Here is a 17,569-nt window from a genome sequence, read left to right as displayed (position 1 = left end):
AAGAGATGACACGTGACATGAGAGTGCCTTGTCTTGTACAGAAGTTGAGATTGTGGGGAAAAGGACATTGATTACTTAATAGTTACATGAGGATTTTCATCAAGAAAATTAATTTATAGTATTGTTTTGTATCTTATGCTGTATCTTATTTGACATTTTATGCATGGCAATTTGAATGTAGGCCTAATATGTCAATGTCGATAAAGTCCTTTAACATTTTAGACAATTTTGAAAGATGATTTCAGGCTTAAAGGTAAAGAAACGTTTTATTAAAAAAAAAATATTAATATATAATATTGAATGACATATAAAACTGCATTATTCGATTATTATAGATTATAACATACTTTTTTACAGATTACATTATTATTTAAATGTTGCTACTATTGGAACCGTCAACTTTATTTTAATTTCTTCAAAATGTTGCTATGATGAAGACATAACTAATAATAATATCTATCTATCTTTTAACTGTAAACTCCCATACAGCTATCCCCATACTCCCATACTCATCCAAGGCTTACGGTGCTGCCATGCAGGCCACCATGCAGGCTGCCTACCCTAACCCTGGCAGGAGAGTCCTATCCCCTGGCAGGACAGCCCTAACCCTGGGCGTCGAGACGGCCGGAGGAGTCATGACGCCCCTGATCCAACGGAACACCATCGTCCCCACCAAACACACCATGGCCCTCATCATCTACAACAACAACCAGCACAGGGTCATGATCGAGGTCTTTGAAGGAGAGAGAGCCATGACCAAGGACAACAACCTGCTGGGCATGTTGGAGCTGTCGGGAATCCTGCCCGCTCCGAGAGGGGTACCTCAGATCGAGGTGACCTTCGACATCGACGCACACGGCACTCTGAACGTGTCTGCTGTGGACAAGAGCACGGGCGAACCAATCACCATCATCAATAAGGGCCGCCTGAGAAAGGAAGACATCGAGAAGATGCTGGAGGAAGCAGACCAATACAAGGTAGAAGACAAGCAACAGAGGAAGATGATGGCAGCCAAGAACGCCCTGGAGTCCTACGCCTTCAACATGAAGAGCAGCCTGCGGGAGGTCAACCCGCTGGACGACGTGAGAGTGGAGGAGAGGGAGAGGGTGGAGAAGAAGTGCGAGCAGGCCATCCTCAGGCTGGAGAACAACCAGCTAGCGGAGAAAGAGGAGTACCAACAGCAGCTGAAAAAGTTGGAGAAGCTGTGTAACCCCATCATCTCCAGGCTGTTCCTGGGGGGGGAAAGACCAAAACCGATGACAATGGCACTTTTGAATCTTCAATCTATAACTAATATTTCTGGTTTGAAATGTTTGATTTCTAAAAATATTAGCATTATATTTTTAACTGAAACGTGGCGTAATGCTAAAAATATCCAAGACTTGTACGACTCTTGTCCAATTGGTTTCATCTCTCAGCACAAAAATAGACAAGGGAGTATCAAAAACGGTGGGCTCGCCGTTATTTATTCTAAGAAATATTCATTATCGGAGACAGGATTCATTATTGTTACATCTTTTGAATACTTCGCATTGATCAAACAGCCTGAAAACATATTCATGGTGACTGTCTATCGGCGGCCAAGTGCTAGTAAATTCAATTTCTATTATGAGTTTGAAAAAATGTTGGCCATTATATGTCAAAGATATGCTCAAATCATTATAGTTGGGGATTTTAATTTTTCAGAAAAGCGATTTGGGGTTAACGGGGAAATTATATTCTGGCACCCTCCAAATTTCCTCAGTCTTTTTGATGATTTTGTTTGGCATGTGAAACGTCCCACCTATAAGAATGGAAATATGCTGGACTTAGTTTTTACTAGGGGTATTGATGTTAGAATTTCATCCATCAACCCCTTCACTTTTTCTGATCATCATTGTATCCGTTTTACATTCTATCCATTCAACGCTCCTTCATATACCACCAGCTTAAAACATGACCCTCCTGGCAGTTTCAAAGACAAATTAAGATTGTTTCAGGATTTCACACGTTTTGTCGAAGATTAATCGAGATTTAAAACACTTAGACTAATTTAAGAGAGAGTGTAAAAGAAATCGAGGGGTCCGGAGCAAGAATTGAAAAAGACTTTATCGTGAAGAAAAACAACAACAACAACAGCCTGAGTGGGTCTATAGAGTCACTGCCCCAACGTCGACTCCAGCTCCTCTTTATACACATACCCACATACAAGAATTTCTTTGTTACAATGGAGGTTCCCTTTGTCCCAATGGGGTTTCCGCCCAGTCAATCTTCGTCTCAGCATGTTATCAACCGCGCCCTGGTCTGAGGTCCGCATGGATTGACCTCGTTAGCCAAGATGACCCAAGGCTGAAAGGCTGAGGTCAACATGACTTGACCCCGCAGTTCCCAGGACATTCCTGTGCTCCTACCATCTGCTCTGAACCCAGACTCTGCAAGCATCATGTGCTTTCCACCATTAAAAATATTAAGCCTATCAATAATCATGGTTTACCATAGAATATACTCACTAATGTCTACCACAGTTTCATACAAGTAAGCCGCTCTGAATAAAATCATTTTTTATATAGATATTATATACTTTGTGTGTTTGGAATTTTAAACTAACTTGATGATGGTGATGGATGAGGCCCATGGAGTTAGGAACATGCTTAAATAACCCCGCCTCACACCAAAATGTAGGTCCTACGTTGGTAGCGGGAAACAATAGTTATGTTATTATAACTAGTTTTATGTGCGAGCACGCGCATGGGAAACGCCCCATAAGGTGAAGCCTATACGGCTACGCCTACAATCATAGAACTAGAGTTATAATAACATAACTAATCGATCGTCGTTGTTTTGGGCCCATTATTTTATATAGGCCTGTGTCAACGTCATGTGACTGTCAAGTTTCTGTTTTCAAAAATAAACATGGCTGACATATTCTCAGTGGGAATGCAATTTGTTTACATTGATCCGGCATTAAAATGGGGTTTGACGTTTGAGTTTGTTAATTATTAACACACACTTTAAAGAGATTACACTTCCGTCTGCTCACACACTCAATGTGGTTGATATTTAATATAAATCAGGTAGATTCCAAGTTCCATCTTTAGAAATAAAACAACTATTGATCTGGTTCTCTATTCCTTATGCCTATAAATATGCAACTTGCCATGATCATAAACACTGAGCATGAAGAATAAACTCTCACACATGAGGGGGTCATTGCCTCGGGGGCACTCGGGGAGGCGCTGTTCCGTCTGGATTCCCCCGACACCTGTCTGGATAGGGTTCTCAAATTTAATAACTCCCTTTGAGTAAATCTGGGATACATATGTAAGGAGGATGGGGGGAAAGGGGGTGAAGAAAACCTACAGGATTCCTTCTGATCGGGTGGAAAGCAACAGTGAATAACCAAGGAGGAGCCAGACACCAAGGGCAAGTTGAAATAGTTTATTAATAACAATCAGGACATTAAAATGTTTACACTAACTAAAATACACAAAATACACATTTTACACTAAAGTTCAAATGAGTCCACAACGTCCCTTAAAGGAAATAGTCAATAGAGCTTTCCTCAACTCTACCACGCGCTGGCGTCCTCGTGACTTTGGTCATGGTTATATTATTTATATTATTTACGGGTTTGCTTTAAATTAAAAATGCTTTGTGTGTTCATTGTTTTAAACTTGGTAGGCCTATGCCGCTGGAGGACTAGTTATCAGTTATCTCTCAATTTCCTGTATGGTGACAGGGCGTATGGAGCCTATATCATTCAGTAAGTTACGTTTCTTGTTTCGGTCAGGAACAGCCCCTTCGACTGAGCCAATGTGTGTGTGTGTGTGTGTGTGTGTGTGTGTGTGTGTGTGTGTGTGTGTGTGTGTGTGTGTGTGTGTGTGTGTGTGTGTGTGTGTGTGTGTGTGTGTGTGTGTGTGTGTGTGTGTGTGTGTGTGTGTGTGTGTGTGTGTGTGTGTGTGTGTGTGTGTTCGACTTCAACATACTTTTTTTTACAGATTACATTATTATTTAAATGTTGTAACTATTGCAACTGTCAACATTATGTTAATTTCTTTATTAATGTTTCTATTATGAAGACATAACTCTAATTTCTAACACTTATATTGTATCTGTAAACTCCCATATAGCTCATCTATATCCCCTGCATATCCTTTATCTGTATATTTTAATGACATTGTTATTTGTTACGTGTTTCACACTAGAGGATGCCTTGACTCAAAGCAGTTAACGGCTACCACAGACTTCTGCTCCAGTTTGCTAATGCGCGTGTGACTAATAATATTAAAAAAATTAAAAAAACGGATTGTTCTTTAGTGCAGCAGGAACGCCACGCAGGCAGCCTGTGGACCACCAGAGGGCGCCAGAGCAGGGCTTCACACAGCAGTTTGTCCAGTATTGGTTACCTCCCGACTGAGTATTGCCTAAGTAATAAGGTGTACAGAATAATATTGTGTAATAATTGATTGTTAATATATATTCTGCATGTCTGGCTGCCTCTCAATCTGTCTGTCTGTCTGCATTGCAATCTGTCTGTCTGCGTCTGCCTCGCCATGTGCATGTCTGTCTGTATGCCTCTCTGTGCGTCTGTCTTGTCAACACAGTCTCACTCCCTGCTCGTCAAATGTGTACATTTGACGAGCAGGGAGTGAGACTGTGTTGGTCTTGTCTGTCTGTCCGTCCGCCCGCCTTCCTTTCCATTTGTCATCTGTCGATCTGTATGTCCTCCTGCCTGTCTTGCTCTCAACCTGTGTGTCTGTCTCTCTCTCCCCCAGGATGCGGAGGCGATCTACTTGTGGCTGAGGGAGTTCCAGTTGGAGCAGTACACGGGGAACTTCATCAACTCTGGCTACGACGTTCCCACCATCAGCAGGATGACTCCCGAGGTAGCGCTCACTCTGATCCCCAGTGTCACGTTGTGGCACTCCCACCAGCTGTGGAGAGCAGGCCAGAGCTGGCCCCCAGGGGCCCACCATCGAGGAGGTGGACTAAAGCAGACTGTTGGACTGAATGGAATATGATCAATATGACTGATTAAAATGGTATTTCTTGGGGCCCCCGTGGTTCCCCGCGTAGAGCACGTACCATTAAAGGACAAATCCGGTGTAAAATCTGGGATATGGGATATGTTTAATATGGTAACGAGTTGGGATGTTCGTTTGGGAGCAAAAAAGTGTATAGAGGCATTCTTCAGTTGGCTGTTTTTAGCCGATTCTAACAAAACGCTATAAACTTGGAACGATGGGGGCATTATGGTAAAAACTAAATCGCTATTATAAACCATTTAAAAGGCTAGAAGTAGCCAGACACTTCTTTGGTAGTATAATAAGGGTCTAAACATATAAAACGAGGCATTGGTAACTTTGTAAGTGTACAGATATTTATTAAAAAGGACATTTTATATGATCTACTGATAGTATTGTGTGTATAAAATGTCCTTTTTAATAAACAATCTGTACACTTACAAAGTTATCTAACTTCTATATTCTACTTCTAGCCTTTTAAGTGGTTTAAAATAGCGATTTAGTTTTTACCATAACACATGCCCCTATCGTTCCAAGTTTATAGCGTTTTGATAGAATCGGCTAAAAACAGCCAACTGAAGAATGCGTCTTCTACATACGTTTTTTGTGCTCCTAAACGAACGGTCCAACTTGTTATCATACCAAACATATCCCAAATCCATTTTACACCAGATTTGCCCTTGCTATGTAAAAATAAATACGTTCATGCAAGGTCACAAAATGACTGCATAAAGTTGGACTGAGTGGAATATTGCAAAAAAAGAAAAGGATAGATTATGAGACATTTTCCCGTTTTTCCCTTATAAGTGTGAATTTATTCCACATTACAGAAGCAATAAAATAGAGATCCCTTTTGTTGTAGAATGTTTATTTTATCTTGTAGCTGTTAATACACATACAAATTCATTGTTCTATAATTTATTATAACAGGAACATAATGGTATAATGTTTTACCTCTTCAAGTAGTCTAGTCTAATCGAGAAGTTTTTTAATGATGATTTTGACTGTGCTAAAATAAAATGGTAAATGGACTGCATTTATGTAGCGCTTTTCTAACCAGTAGCCAGTCAAAGCGCTTTACAGTATTGTCTAAAACTCCCCAATCTCTGCACACATTCACTCACCGACGGCGGTGTCAACCATGCGAGGCGACAGCCAGCTCGTCGGGAGCAGTAAGGGAGAGGGGTCTTGCTCAGGACCACCTCAACCCTCAGCTAGGAGGAGCTAGGGGATCGAACTACCAACCTTCTGCTTACCAGCCAACCGGCTCCACCTCCTGAGCATGCTGCAAAATCAATATTTGTATAAAATAGGCCGGTGCAAGAGTAAAGGATACCATGACAAAAGTCAGGGTATCCTTTACTCTGTGGAAGATGTGCCCTTGTTGGGTCCGTCCTACTTCACCTTGCACATCACTGAATTGAAATAACTCAATAACAGTGTTCTGTCCACTCTAACTGGCTGTGTCGCTGTGACGTCAACTAGCATATCTTGACTGGCTGGGTGGCACGTGTGGGAGAGGTTTTGGGAGGGTCATAGATAGTAAGATACAGTCTGGCCAGCATTGCAGCGGTCAGCAGGTCATTTTAAGATACAAGCTATAGTTTAAATGTTACAACCTTCCGGTTGCCAGCCAACCCGCTCTACCTCCTGATCATGCTGCCCATTTAATAAACTTTAATGTAATGAATCCCAGGTTGGAGATTTGGGATTAAAACATCATACACAATGTAATTATGCCATGGGATTAAACTGTTCGATTATACACATCCTTCTATTGTTTATCATACAAATTCACCGGCCAGAGACCTTTGGTGTCCGAGATAACCAACCTCTAGCGGTATAATCGACTAACAGATCATTTTATTACACATTGCCCTGCCGCCTCGTTACAGTTGCACATGGTCTCTGTGGCGGGACCTGCCCCTGTCAACAGCACCAGGTCTTTGTGCTGCAGCATATACGCAGAGGGTGTTATGGGGAAGTGAGCGAGTGGACCCAAATGCTCGCAGCTCAACACAGAGTGAGACCGACACAGGGAGTCAATTAAAGGGCATTTACTGAGGATCAACAGATAAGTAAAGACAGGGTTTGGGCACTTTATGGCAGAGGGATAGTCGGACAGGCGAGGGTTCGGCGGCAGGAGGGTAGTCAGATAGGCGAGGGTTGGACTTGGGCAACAGGAGGGTAGTCAGACAGGCGAGGGTTCTGCGACACTAGAGACAGAGAGGAGATCGTTAGGATGAGTGACGGAACACAAGGACTCAGCAGACTTGGCACTTGTTAGGGCCAGGGACGAGGTACTCACTGTTACGTGTGAGACAACGATCTAGTGATGATTGTCTGGTGAACCGGGGTTGATATACTGGGTGCTGTTGGAGGATTGCCAGCAGGTGTGTAGAGCAGGATGAATGGATGATGAGACTGTGCCCCACTAGGTGGCAGTTAGACGATGTGACAGAGGGAGCCTCGTCTAGCCTTCTGCTTTGCAGACGTGCAGCTTGTGAACAGGCAAAGCAGGCAACTGTTTGTGGCCCCCAAGGGCCGCCAAACTTTACTCCACAGCAATGACTCATAGTAACTGCAGTGACTGCATCTCCCTCGCAGGACAATTTCAACGACAACAAGATGGAAACCGGTCATTCCCATCAGCTAGGGAAGTGCTGCCCAATGCATTGATAGCGCAGGGTTGCGTGACATTCCAAAAAATATATAATAGAGCTGTCAAGCGATTAAAATATTTAATCGTGATTAATCGCATTAACGTCATAGTTAACTCACGATTAATCGCGATTAATCGTGAATTATTTTTCTATGCTAAATATCCCTTGATTTCTTTGTCCCATAATTCTTCTCATTTTAATTCTCTTATCAACATGGTGAAGTGCATCGGCTTGCCTTGTGCAAATGATTTTTTATTGATAACAACATTGGCATATACTGATCAAAACAGGACGATATAAAAAAAGATTCTATAGTGCAATTAAACGACTGCTTTGAACAAATGTCATTTGAACCTAGCAGTCAGGCTACTGCTTCTTTGTTTTGAGCCAAAGAAAAAAAAAAATATATATTTTTTTTTAATAAAAGAATTGCGTTAATCGCGCGATAAAATTGTTTACGCCGTTAAAATTGGTTTGTGTTAACGCCGTTAATAACGCGTTTAACTGACAGCTCTAATATATAAGTATCATCCTTATAGCATTTACCACTTGATTGAAGAAAATAATCTGCCTGACTTTGACAAACGGTTCAAGACTTTAGTCAAGCCAGTCGCTACATTTATCTGCTAAAAAGGGAAAAAGTATCCAAAATTGGCTTTCAGAAAAAGTGCCTGTTTTGCTGCCGAGGTCTGGGGTACAGAGCATGAGGGACAGGATTTCAGTGGAGGTGGTGCTGTGGTGGGGGGGGGGGGTTGTTGTTGTCGATGATGACCAGGTTTGTTTCAGTGAGGGTGTTTTTGAGTACTCTGCCAGAGTGCTTGGTGCTGTTCTTGATGAGGGGGCGGTTCCAAGGGTGCAGTGTTTTACTTCTCAATTCCAGCAAACATTTCCTCAAACTGATAGATACCCAGATACATGCCCTCCCTTGTCTGTTCGGTGATGTTCCCTCCGTGACCACCGTTTTGAAACATGACATTGTGTTGGTCGGTAAGGTGAGGAGTTGTTCGGTAGGGTGAGGAGTTGGTCGGTAGGGTGAGGAGTTGGTCGGTGGGGTGAAGAGTTGGTCGGTAGGATGAAGAGTTGGTCGGTAGGGTGAAGAGTTGGACAGTAGGGAGATGAGTTGGTTGTTCCAACTTTTTTTAAAGGATATTGGCAGGTGCCGTTGTCCGGAAGGACTCCAAGAATGTGTGTGCGGGTGCCCTTCCTCGTGTGTGATGTTGGTGCGCAGTATCGCAAGCCATTGCTCTTATGTGAAGGGGTGTGACGTGTGTTGTTGTTGTCCTTGTGTTTTCCTCTGTTGCCCCTCTTGTTCTTTGCACCCCCATTGTATTAGTCCCCGTTTGCCTGTTTGCTGTATTGGTGTCGTGGCTGGTTATTATTTTTTGTTCTATTTCGATCACATTACATACTTTTTCCTGATAAGTATCCCCCCACAGTGTTGTCATGGAGATATGAACTAAACATACTGACTAGAATGTTTTTTTGGACCAGACTGTAAATAGGTCTAATAAGACTGTGAAAATGGCCTGTTTAACAAGTGAGTCAAAGAAAAATTGCTCACTTTTGGTACCACCTCGTAGTGGCCACCCGCTGCTACTGCAATGTTTGTCACTTCCGCATTGGAGGCTGGTAGAACCATATACTATGGGTAGAACCAGAGAATGTCTAATATGAGGAGAATGGGCACTCGCTGTTTAGTTCCGGTTTTCTGGAATAGTTGCAGTAATAATCTCTGTCCACGCGGGGCGCTCGTAGGCGAGTCCAGAATGAATGGGAGCCTATGGGGTTTTATCCTCAGAATCCACTTTTCTCACAATGTAATTTTTTGTCAAGTAATTTGAAAGTTGCGTTCAAAAGGTGGGGCTAAAATAATAAACTCATCTGAATATTGCATTTTTTAAGGTCACGTATCTGTTCTAAAAAGGTGTTCAAAAAATACGATGACGTCACACATTGTCATACTGTCAGAGGTACTGCTTTACGGCAGTTTCTGAAGCACTTCTGCATTTCCCGCAACGATAATACCAGCTGTTGGAGGCAAGGCTTTTTCTTGCTTACTAGTTAGAGTTTTAGTGAGCTAATGTAAAAAAAAGAAATGCGCGAATGTTTAACATATGTATGTAATTTACAGAGTGTTCTTTTTTAATCCTCACTAGTGCCGATGATAAAGCTTTTTTTTTTGTAACGATTATGAGCCATTTCTTTCTCCTGAAATAGAAACCTGGATTAGAATCATAATTTTAAGACTGCATCAACTAAGTTTACATCAGTAAACAATCTCCTAGAGAGCAGTGTTCTGTTGTACTCCTCCTCATGCCTCTTCCTTTCTTGATCTCTACAGTTGGATATTGATGCTGTGACAACGGACAAGTCTTCTTCCTCTGTCCCTTTTCCCTGCCTCTGTTTTGTATGTTAAATGTTGTTAAATCATTTATCATTTATTTATTTATTAGTTACTGTTCTTATTGTGTTCTTGTTATTGTGATGTTGGAATAAACGTGCCTGTTGCAATGTTGGTATAATGTTTGTATAATTACTGTTATACAACTGTTACTGTTTCAATGTGACCCAGACCATATTTCTCATTTAACAAACATGCGTAGCTTATAATGTGTTGCAGGGCAGAGCAATTATATTCAATTGCTTAAAACAAACCCATCTGTAAAGATCAGTGAATGAATGAATCATAGCAATCAATGACCAGTGGTGTAGATGGTTTTCGCTCTGTGCAAGGTCATTAGCCCAAGTAAGTCCTACAAAAAAAGAACTACAGTAATAGCAGATGTTGAAGTTGTTAAATCGTTAACAAACAATTTGTATGGAACAATCGGTTAAGGTAAGTTAAGTGCATGAGTCTCGACACTCGCGATTTTACCCGGGCTCCAGCGCAACTTTCCCTACCAGGTGCAGCCTCAGGTAGCCTAGGACCATTCATACAGGAGCAAGCAAGAACGTTACCCTTTTCTGTCCTTGGGAAACGAAAAGACGGACAATCCGTTTCCACTGTTAGAGCAGTTTATCATTGCACATTTACGAGGCATTTCTTTTTTAAACTATCTTTATTTTCGAAAAATAGACAATGACAGATGAAATTATATTGAGCGGGACATTGACTGTATTATTTAAGGTGGTCATAGGATACCGTAGGCCTACCTACCATGTATATAACACATTGAACATTGAACACAAGAAATGGAAGAAATTCCATTATGCCCATGTACTTTCACAATACTTATACTTACTATACAAAAAATAAAAGGGCCTGCAGGAAAATGCAGGCCCCCAAATACAGTACGCAAAAAATGAACTTCGACGGAATGTTTCTGATCGTGCTTCAGCTTCAGATGCCATCAAGAGGGGTCTCTGGTCGTAATCAGTCGCAAGTCCCTCCCTGACCGATCAGCATTCATTAGCAGAATGCTAGCGTGTACTGCCAACAACGGCCCAAACTGTAAGAAATCGAAAGGACATAAGTAGGCCTACTCATTCATTCGATTTTTGAACTATAATCTATATTGAACTTGTGGAATCTACAATAAAATTTGCGATATTTCAACGACAAGCAGGTGAAAGAGACATATTTAGCCGTCTAGCCCCATAGACTCCCATTCATTCTGGACTCCCCCGCGATCAACCCCAGTGGATGTCTGATGGAACTACAACCAAGATCGGTACAATGGGGCGTATAGGAAGTGCCCAGGCTCTTCGTAGACGGGCTCTACCGTAGAACTCGCTGTGGTTGGGGCTTGGCAAAGACACGTAAGAGCTTCCGAATCTCCGAGCTGCTTTGAAGGCGACATAAAAACACCGGCAGCGGAATAGAAAGACGCCCTTACAGAGAGGGGAGCCCGAGACTCGCATAGACTGTAGGCTACTTAACGATTACTGTGCATCGCTTACTAACTGTAAGTAAATCATTATTTTAACATTTACTATCAGATTTACATTACATTCAACGATTATTATATTTTTGGAATATAAGAGATATTATTTTTGCTATGCCATTTGTTTCAGCAAAAGTGTTATTATGTAGGTTAACATATGCTGGGTGGCGAACTCTCACGCTTTCAGCATCAATGTCACGCTTCCGTAAGAAATATCACGCCAAATAGCCTATCTTTAAAAAATAAATAAAAAAAACCTTTTCTCCGTCCGTTGATCACTCACTACTAAGCCAAATAATATACAGGAAACAGGCTCGTTAGATTTATCTATCTATCTATCTATCTATCTATCTATCTATCTATCTATCTATCTATCTATCTATCTATCTATCTATCTATCTATCTATCTATCTATCTATCTATCTATCTATCTATCTATCTATCTATGTAGGCCTACCTATGTACCTAACTACCTACCTACCTACCTGGTTTCTTCACTTCTTTTTTCCCAGAAGTACAATATGAGTCATGCAGTTAGTCATTGTGAATCTGAGTCAACAGAAGCCCAGACAGCAAAATGTAATTGGGCCACTTTTTATTCTGTGTATTCTGAATCAGGGTTCAGTAACAACAGTGGCGGACTCAGACTGTTTGAAGGGCAGGGGCGAAAAAATAAAAAGGGCACATTCTGGACACATTCTGGACAACATGGGGCCCCACACAGTGGCATTTCTAACTTTATGGTGTTTTGTTCCCCCAACGGAGCCTTAAAGGCAGCGCTGCCTGGACGGTCATATCCCCTAACCTTAGCAAGCGCTGCCTTGAAGGTCCCATTCGGGGCACTTGTTGCATCTCCATGTAGCACTTAAAAGAATAGTTCGGCTCATCATTTAAACGGGGGGTCCAGGATTTTTTTTGCTTCAAAGACACTGTTTCCCCTTATTCTAGCGACTTTATAAACACCAAAATGAGTTGTTCACATCATTGTGCACTTTCACATTTTAGTCAAGGAAAGGAGTATGCCTTATTGCTTTCATCTTTACTAACATTTAAGTAAAAATTAGACTGGAGAAAATTCAATGTGCCGCTACCAGTCTTTGACCGCTGACAGCCAGCTACGGAAACATTTAAGGAAGTTTTCCTTCATGTTGAGGTGATAGCTGACCATTATCGTCTCTCTTGCATGAAATGACCTACACTTGAATGATCTTGAACACTCAAAAAATGTATATACATTTTCAACGGATTATGCAGGGTACTGACATACTCTTAATCATCTTTTTGCTTAGTTATCCAGTGGAGATTTAAATACCACTCGATGTAGCTGTCTGTCATGGCGACGCCACTTGAATCAACGCCTCGCATTCCCCGTTCGTCAGCTCCCAAAGGGAGGAAAGTCTGCACCTCAATAGCTAACCACAACATGTTTTTTTCGGTTTGCCATATTCTTGCTCCAGAGGGCACATCATTATCATCATCAGGGGCAACCTAGGGAACTCATTAATTTTTGTTCACGTGTAAAGGGCAGCCAATAAGGCGCTTTCTTTCATTTTCACCACCATAGAGGGCACTTTAGTACACTTTTTCAACCATGGGGGCACCAGACGGGCAGAAGGGCACTAGAAGGGCACCAGACGGGCAGAAGAGCACTAGAAGGGCACTATAAGGACCAGATGAGCAGAAGGGCACTAGAGGGGCACTGGAAGGGCACTGGAAGGGCACTAGAAGGACCAGACGGGCAGAAGGGCACTATCAGGGTACTAGAAGGGCACTAGAAGGGCACTGGAAGGGCACTAGAAGGACCAGATGGGGAGAAGGGCACTAGCAGGGTACTAGAAGGGCACCAGATGGGCAGAGGGGCACTTGAAGGACCAGAAGGGCAAAAGGGGACTATCAGGGCACTAGAAGGACCAGACGGGCAGAAGGGGACTATCGGGGCACTAGAAGGGCACCAGACGGGCAGAAGGGGACCATAAGGGCACTCATTAAGGCACGTCATTGAATTTTCTTGTTCTAGAGGGCACATCATCATAATTTATTGTATGAATCAGCACCCTATAGGGTACCTAATCATGTTTTGCACGTGAAAAGGGCAGCCAATAAGGCATTTCCTCTCGTTTTCGACACTCTTGAAGGGCACTTTTGCGCGCGTTTTCAACCATTGAACCACGAGGGGGGGCGGTCACCCCCCCTGCCACCCCCTGAGTCCGCCAGTGACAACATGTATTCCATGTCACAGCGAACGTTTGTACGTGCATGGTATATGAGATAAACTGTGTATGCTGTTGCACTACATGTTTACATATATGAGTTGATGATTCTGAACATTTAACCTCTCTCTCTCTCTCTCTCTCTCTCTCTCTCTCTCTCTCTCTCTCTCTCTCTCTCTCAGCGAGTGCCTTTCGAGCTAAGCACGGCAAGGACAAGTCAATGTAGGAATTATAATGCCTACATAATCCATAGGCTATGTTACAGTTACAAATATTTTAATCAGGACATAATATTTTAATTCTGATTTAACATTAATTCCATCCATTAATTCCAAGTGCTCCTTTACTTAGAAAGGAGTCAGCTGAGGTGGTTCGGGCATCTGGTAAGGATGCCCACTGGGCGCCTTCCTTGGGAGGTGTTTCAGGCACGTCCAGTGGGGAGGAGAACTCGGGGAAGACCCAGGACTAGGTGGAGAGATTATATCTCAACACTGGCCTGGGAACGCCTCGGGATCCCCCCGTCAGAGCTGGTCAATGTGGCCCGGGAAAGGGAAGTCTGGGGCCCCCTGCTTGAGCTGCTCCCCCCGCGACCCGACCCCGGATAAGCGGATGACGATGAGGAGGAGGATCTTGTTACTTTTCAATATATGTCATTAGGCTAAATAAAGTCACGTTTGGCAATGAGAGGGGTCCAAGTAACCTATTCTCGCAATATAGACCCTAAAGGTTTTCTCATGGTTTGACAGCCCTCCTCAAAACAAAATTACACAGTGTTATCAACCAATAACCAAATTACTAAACTAATTAAAGGACATGACACACTGTTACTATTGTTACCTCTGTTATTATTATTATTATTATTACGACACACTGTTACCTTCTGTTAATTTCCTTCTTTCTGGGTCAGACTGGGAATAAATTCTGAGGTCTTGGTTAAATACATATCTATAGCAGCAGGTGTCTGACTCAGCATACAGCTATGTTCCCATGTCAATGCATGATTAAATGCATGATTAAAAAATATCTAAACACACTTTGAATGTCCTACGTCAACAACAGCCAATGGCTTTTATATAAGCTGTCCTTCAATTTGTTTATACTCAGTGAACAAGGACTGTTTTGTAAAAAAGAATTAGGGTTAGGGGTTATCAGAAATGTAGGCCTGGCGCACGCTCCGCCCGCGTCCACTGATATTTTGCAGAGTCTCATTCCAGCCAAAGTCCCAAAGTTGGCAACCCTGCATATGTCAAAATGTAGTTTTATATGAATGATATGTTATACATAAATATATATAAAATCAATGCTACCTATTGATTATAGAATCCCTTTTTTAATTTAAAGTACACAATTATATTTTCTAACGCTTCTTTTAACTGTTAACTCCCTGACAGCTATCCTCAGCAAGATGTCTGCTGCTAAGGGTGTAGCGGTCGGTATTGACCTTGGCACCACCTTCTCCTGCGTGGGTGTGTTCCAGCACGGCAAAGTGGAGATCATCACTAACGACCAGGGCAACCGGACCACCCCCAGCTACGTGGCGTTCACAGACACGGAGAGACTCATCGGAGACGCAGCCAAGAACCAGGTGGCCATGAACCCCACCAACACCGTGTTCGACGCCAAGCGCCTGATTGGCCGAAGGTTTGACGATGCGGTGGTGCAGGCGGACATGAAGCATTGGCCATTCACGGTGCTGAGCGAAGCGGGGAAGCCCAAAATACAGGTGGAGCACAAGGGGGAGAACAAGTCCTTCTACCCCGAGGAGGTGTCCTCCATGGTCCTGGTGAAGATGAAGGAGATCGCCGAAGCCTACCTGGGCCAGGAGGTGTTGAATGCCGTCATCACGGTTCCAGCTTACTTCAACGACTCCCAGCGTCAGGCCACCAAAGACGCAGGAGTGATCGCCGGCCTCAACGTCCTGAGGATCATCAGTGAGCCCACGGCAGCCGCCATTGCCTACGGTCTGGACAAAGACAAGAGCAGCGAGTGCAACGTCCTGATCTTTGACCTGGGTGGGGGTACCTTCGACGTCTCCATCCTGACCATCAAAGACGGCATCTTTAAGGTGAAGTCCACGGCCGGAGACACTCATCTGGGTGGAGAGGACTTTGACAACCGCTTGGTCGACCACTTTGTGGAGGAGTTCAAGCGGAAGTTCAAGAAGGACATCAGCCAGAACAAGAAGGCTTTGACAAGGCTGCGCATGGCTTGTGAGCGAGCCAAGAGAACCCTATCGTCCAGCTCCCAGGCCAGCATCGAGATCGATTCTCTGCACGAGGGCACCGACTTCTGCACCTCCGTCACCAGGGCACGCTTCGAGGATTTGTGTTCAGACCTCTTCAGGGGAACCCTGGAACCCGTGGAGAAAGCCCTGAGGGACGCCTTGATGGACAAGGGCCAGGTCCACGACATCGTCCTGGTGGGAGGCTCCACACGAATCCCCAAGATACAGAAACTCCTGCAGGACTTATTCAACGGCAGGGAGCTCAACAAGAGCATCAACCCAGACGAGGCTGTGGCTTACGGCGCCGCGGTGCAGGCCGCCATTCTCAGCGGCGACACGTCAGCGAACGTCCAGGACCTGCTGCTCCTGGACGTGACGCCCCTTTCCCTGGGCGTCGAGACGGCCGGAGGACTCATGACGCCCCTGATCCAACGGAACACCACCATCCCCATCAAACAGACTCATGCCGGCTTCACCACCATCACTGACAACCAGCCCGGGGTCCTGATCCAGGTCTTTGAAGGAGAGAGAGCCATGACCAAGGACAACAACCTGCTGGGCACGTTCGAGCTGTTCGGACTCCCGCTCGCTCCGAGAGGGGTGCTTCAGATCGAGATCACCTTCGACATCGACGCAGACGGTATTCTGAACGTGTCTGCTGTGGAACAGAGCACGGGCAAACAGAACCAGATCACCATCACCAATGACATGGGCCGCCTGAGCACGGAAGACATCGAGAGGATGGTTCAGGAAGCAGACCAATACAAAGAAGAAGACGAGCAACAGAGGGAGAACGTAGCGGCCAAGAACGCCCTGGAGTCCTACGCCTTCAACATGAAGAGAAGCCTACGGGAGGACAACCTGAAGGACAGATTGAGTGAGGAGGACAGGAAGAAGGTGGAGGAGAAGTGTGAGCAGGCCATCCTCTGGCTGGAGAATAACCAGCGCGCGGAGAAAGAGGAGTACCAGCACCAGCTGACAACGTTGATGAAGCTGTAGGCCTTCTTGAGCTTAGGGGGGGTGGTGGTGGTTAGGGGAGGGAATCTCTTGGCACCTCATGATTCGATTCGATTCCGATTATGAGGTCAACTATTCGATTATCGATGCATCTTGATGCAATTTTCTTTTCTTTTTTACAGTTCCATGCCTGATTTTAAATATATACGTGAGTATATGCTCAAAGTATACGAGTTTTCTACTCAGAGTTTGCTAATCACTTCCTACTATTGTGATGATCATTAAAGACATCAACAGATGAACCTTTTCTAATATTTTATGAGAGAAAAAGCTTTATTCCAAAATATGACTTTCTACCAATGCAATTATCAATGCAGCTTGCATTACAAAACAATGTAAAAAATAAAACAGATCAGTTTTCTTTTCTTTCTAATATTTATTTTCTATGTCATTAAAGAGTTCTTGTGTCTGGCTGTGAGTTTGCGTTCATGCTATGCGTAGGCTGAATCGCAGTTGTGTCAAGACAGATCACATTGGCCAATACGCACTGAAGATAAACTAAATGTATCCCTTTCTGGCGAACAGAATGTTGCAGCAGGCAAACAAATTTAAAATAGGAAAAAAAAAA

The 17,569-nt window shown here is 43.6% G+C and overlaps 2 protein-coding genes across 2 annotated transcripts; both read left to right on the top strand.

Annotated features, from left to right (window-relative positions):
- The first annotated feature begins 564 nt into the window (after positions 1 to 564).
- LOC130403430 (heat shock 70 kDa protein 1-like) lies at positions 565 to 4,971 on the top strand. The gene is made up of 2 exons (XM_056607788.1): positions 565 to 1,252; positions 4,911 to 4,971. The coding sequence occupies exons 1-2, from the start codon at positions 636 to 638 to the stop codon at positions 4,969 to 4,971; spliced, it is 678 nt and encodes a 225-aa protein (XP_056463763.1). The 5' UTR covers positions 565 to 635.
- A 6,522-nt stretch (positions 4,972 to 11,493) lies between these two features.
- LOC130404134 (heat shock 70 kDa protein 1-like) lies at positions 11,494 to 16,983 on the top strand. Its single transcript, XM_056608757.1, has 2 exons — positions 11,494 to 11,571; positions 15,152 to 16,983. The coding sequence occupies exon 2, from the start codon at positions 15,166 to 15,168 to the stop codon at positions 16,981 to 16,983; it is 1,818 nt and encodes a 605-aa protein (XP_056464732.1). The 5' UTR covers positions 11,494 to 11,571; positions 15,152 to 15,165.
- The last annotated feature ends 586 nt before the right edge of the window (positions 16,984 to 17,569 follow it).

Source organism: Gadus chalcogrammus, chromosome 2 (genome assembly GCF_026213295.1).
Source record: "Gadus chalcogrammus isolate NIFS_2021 chromosome 2, NIFS_Gcha_1.0, whole genome shotgun sequence".
Classification (NCBI taxonomy): domain Eukaryota; kingdom Metazoa; phylum Chordata; class Actinopteri; order Gadiformes; family Gadidae; genus Gadus; species Gadus chalcogrammus.
This window is presented reverse-complemented; position numbering and strand designations above follow the sequence as displayed.

Excerpts from the sequence above, each read along its gene's own strand:
- LOC130403430 (XM_056607788.1), top strand. The coding sequence starts at position 636 with ATGACGCCCCTGATCCAACGGAACACCATCGTCCCCACCAAACACACC. Across the intron at positions 1,253-4,910 it reads CTGGGGGGGGAAAGACCAAA|CAGCTGTGGAGAGCAGGCCA; the intron begins ACCGATGACAAT and ends TGGCACTCCCAC.
- LOC130404134 (XM_056608757.1), top strand. The coding sequence starts at position 15,166 with ATGTCTGCTGCTAAGGGTGTAGCGGTCGGTATTGACCTTGGCACCACC.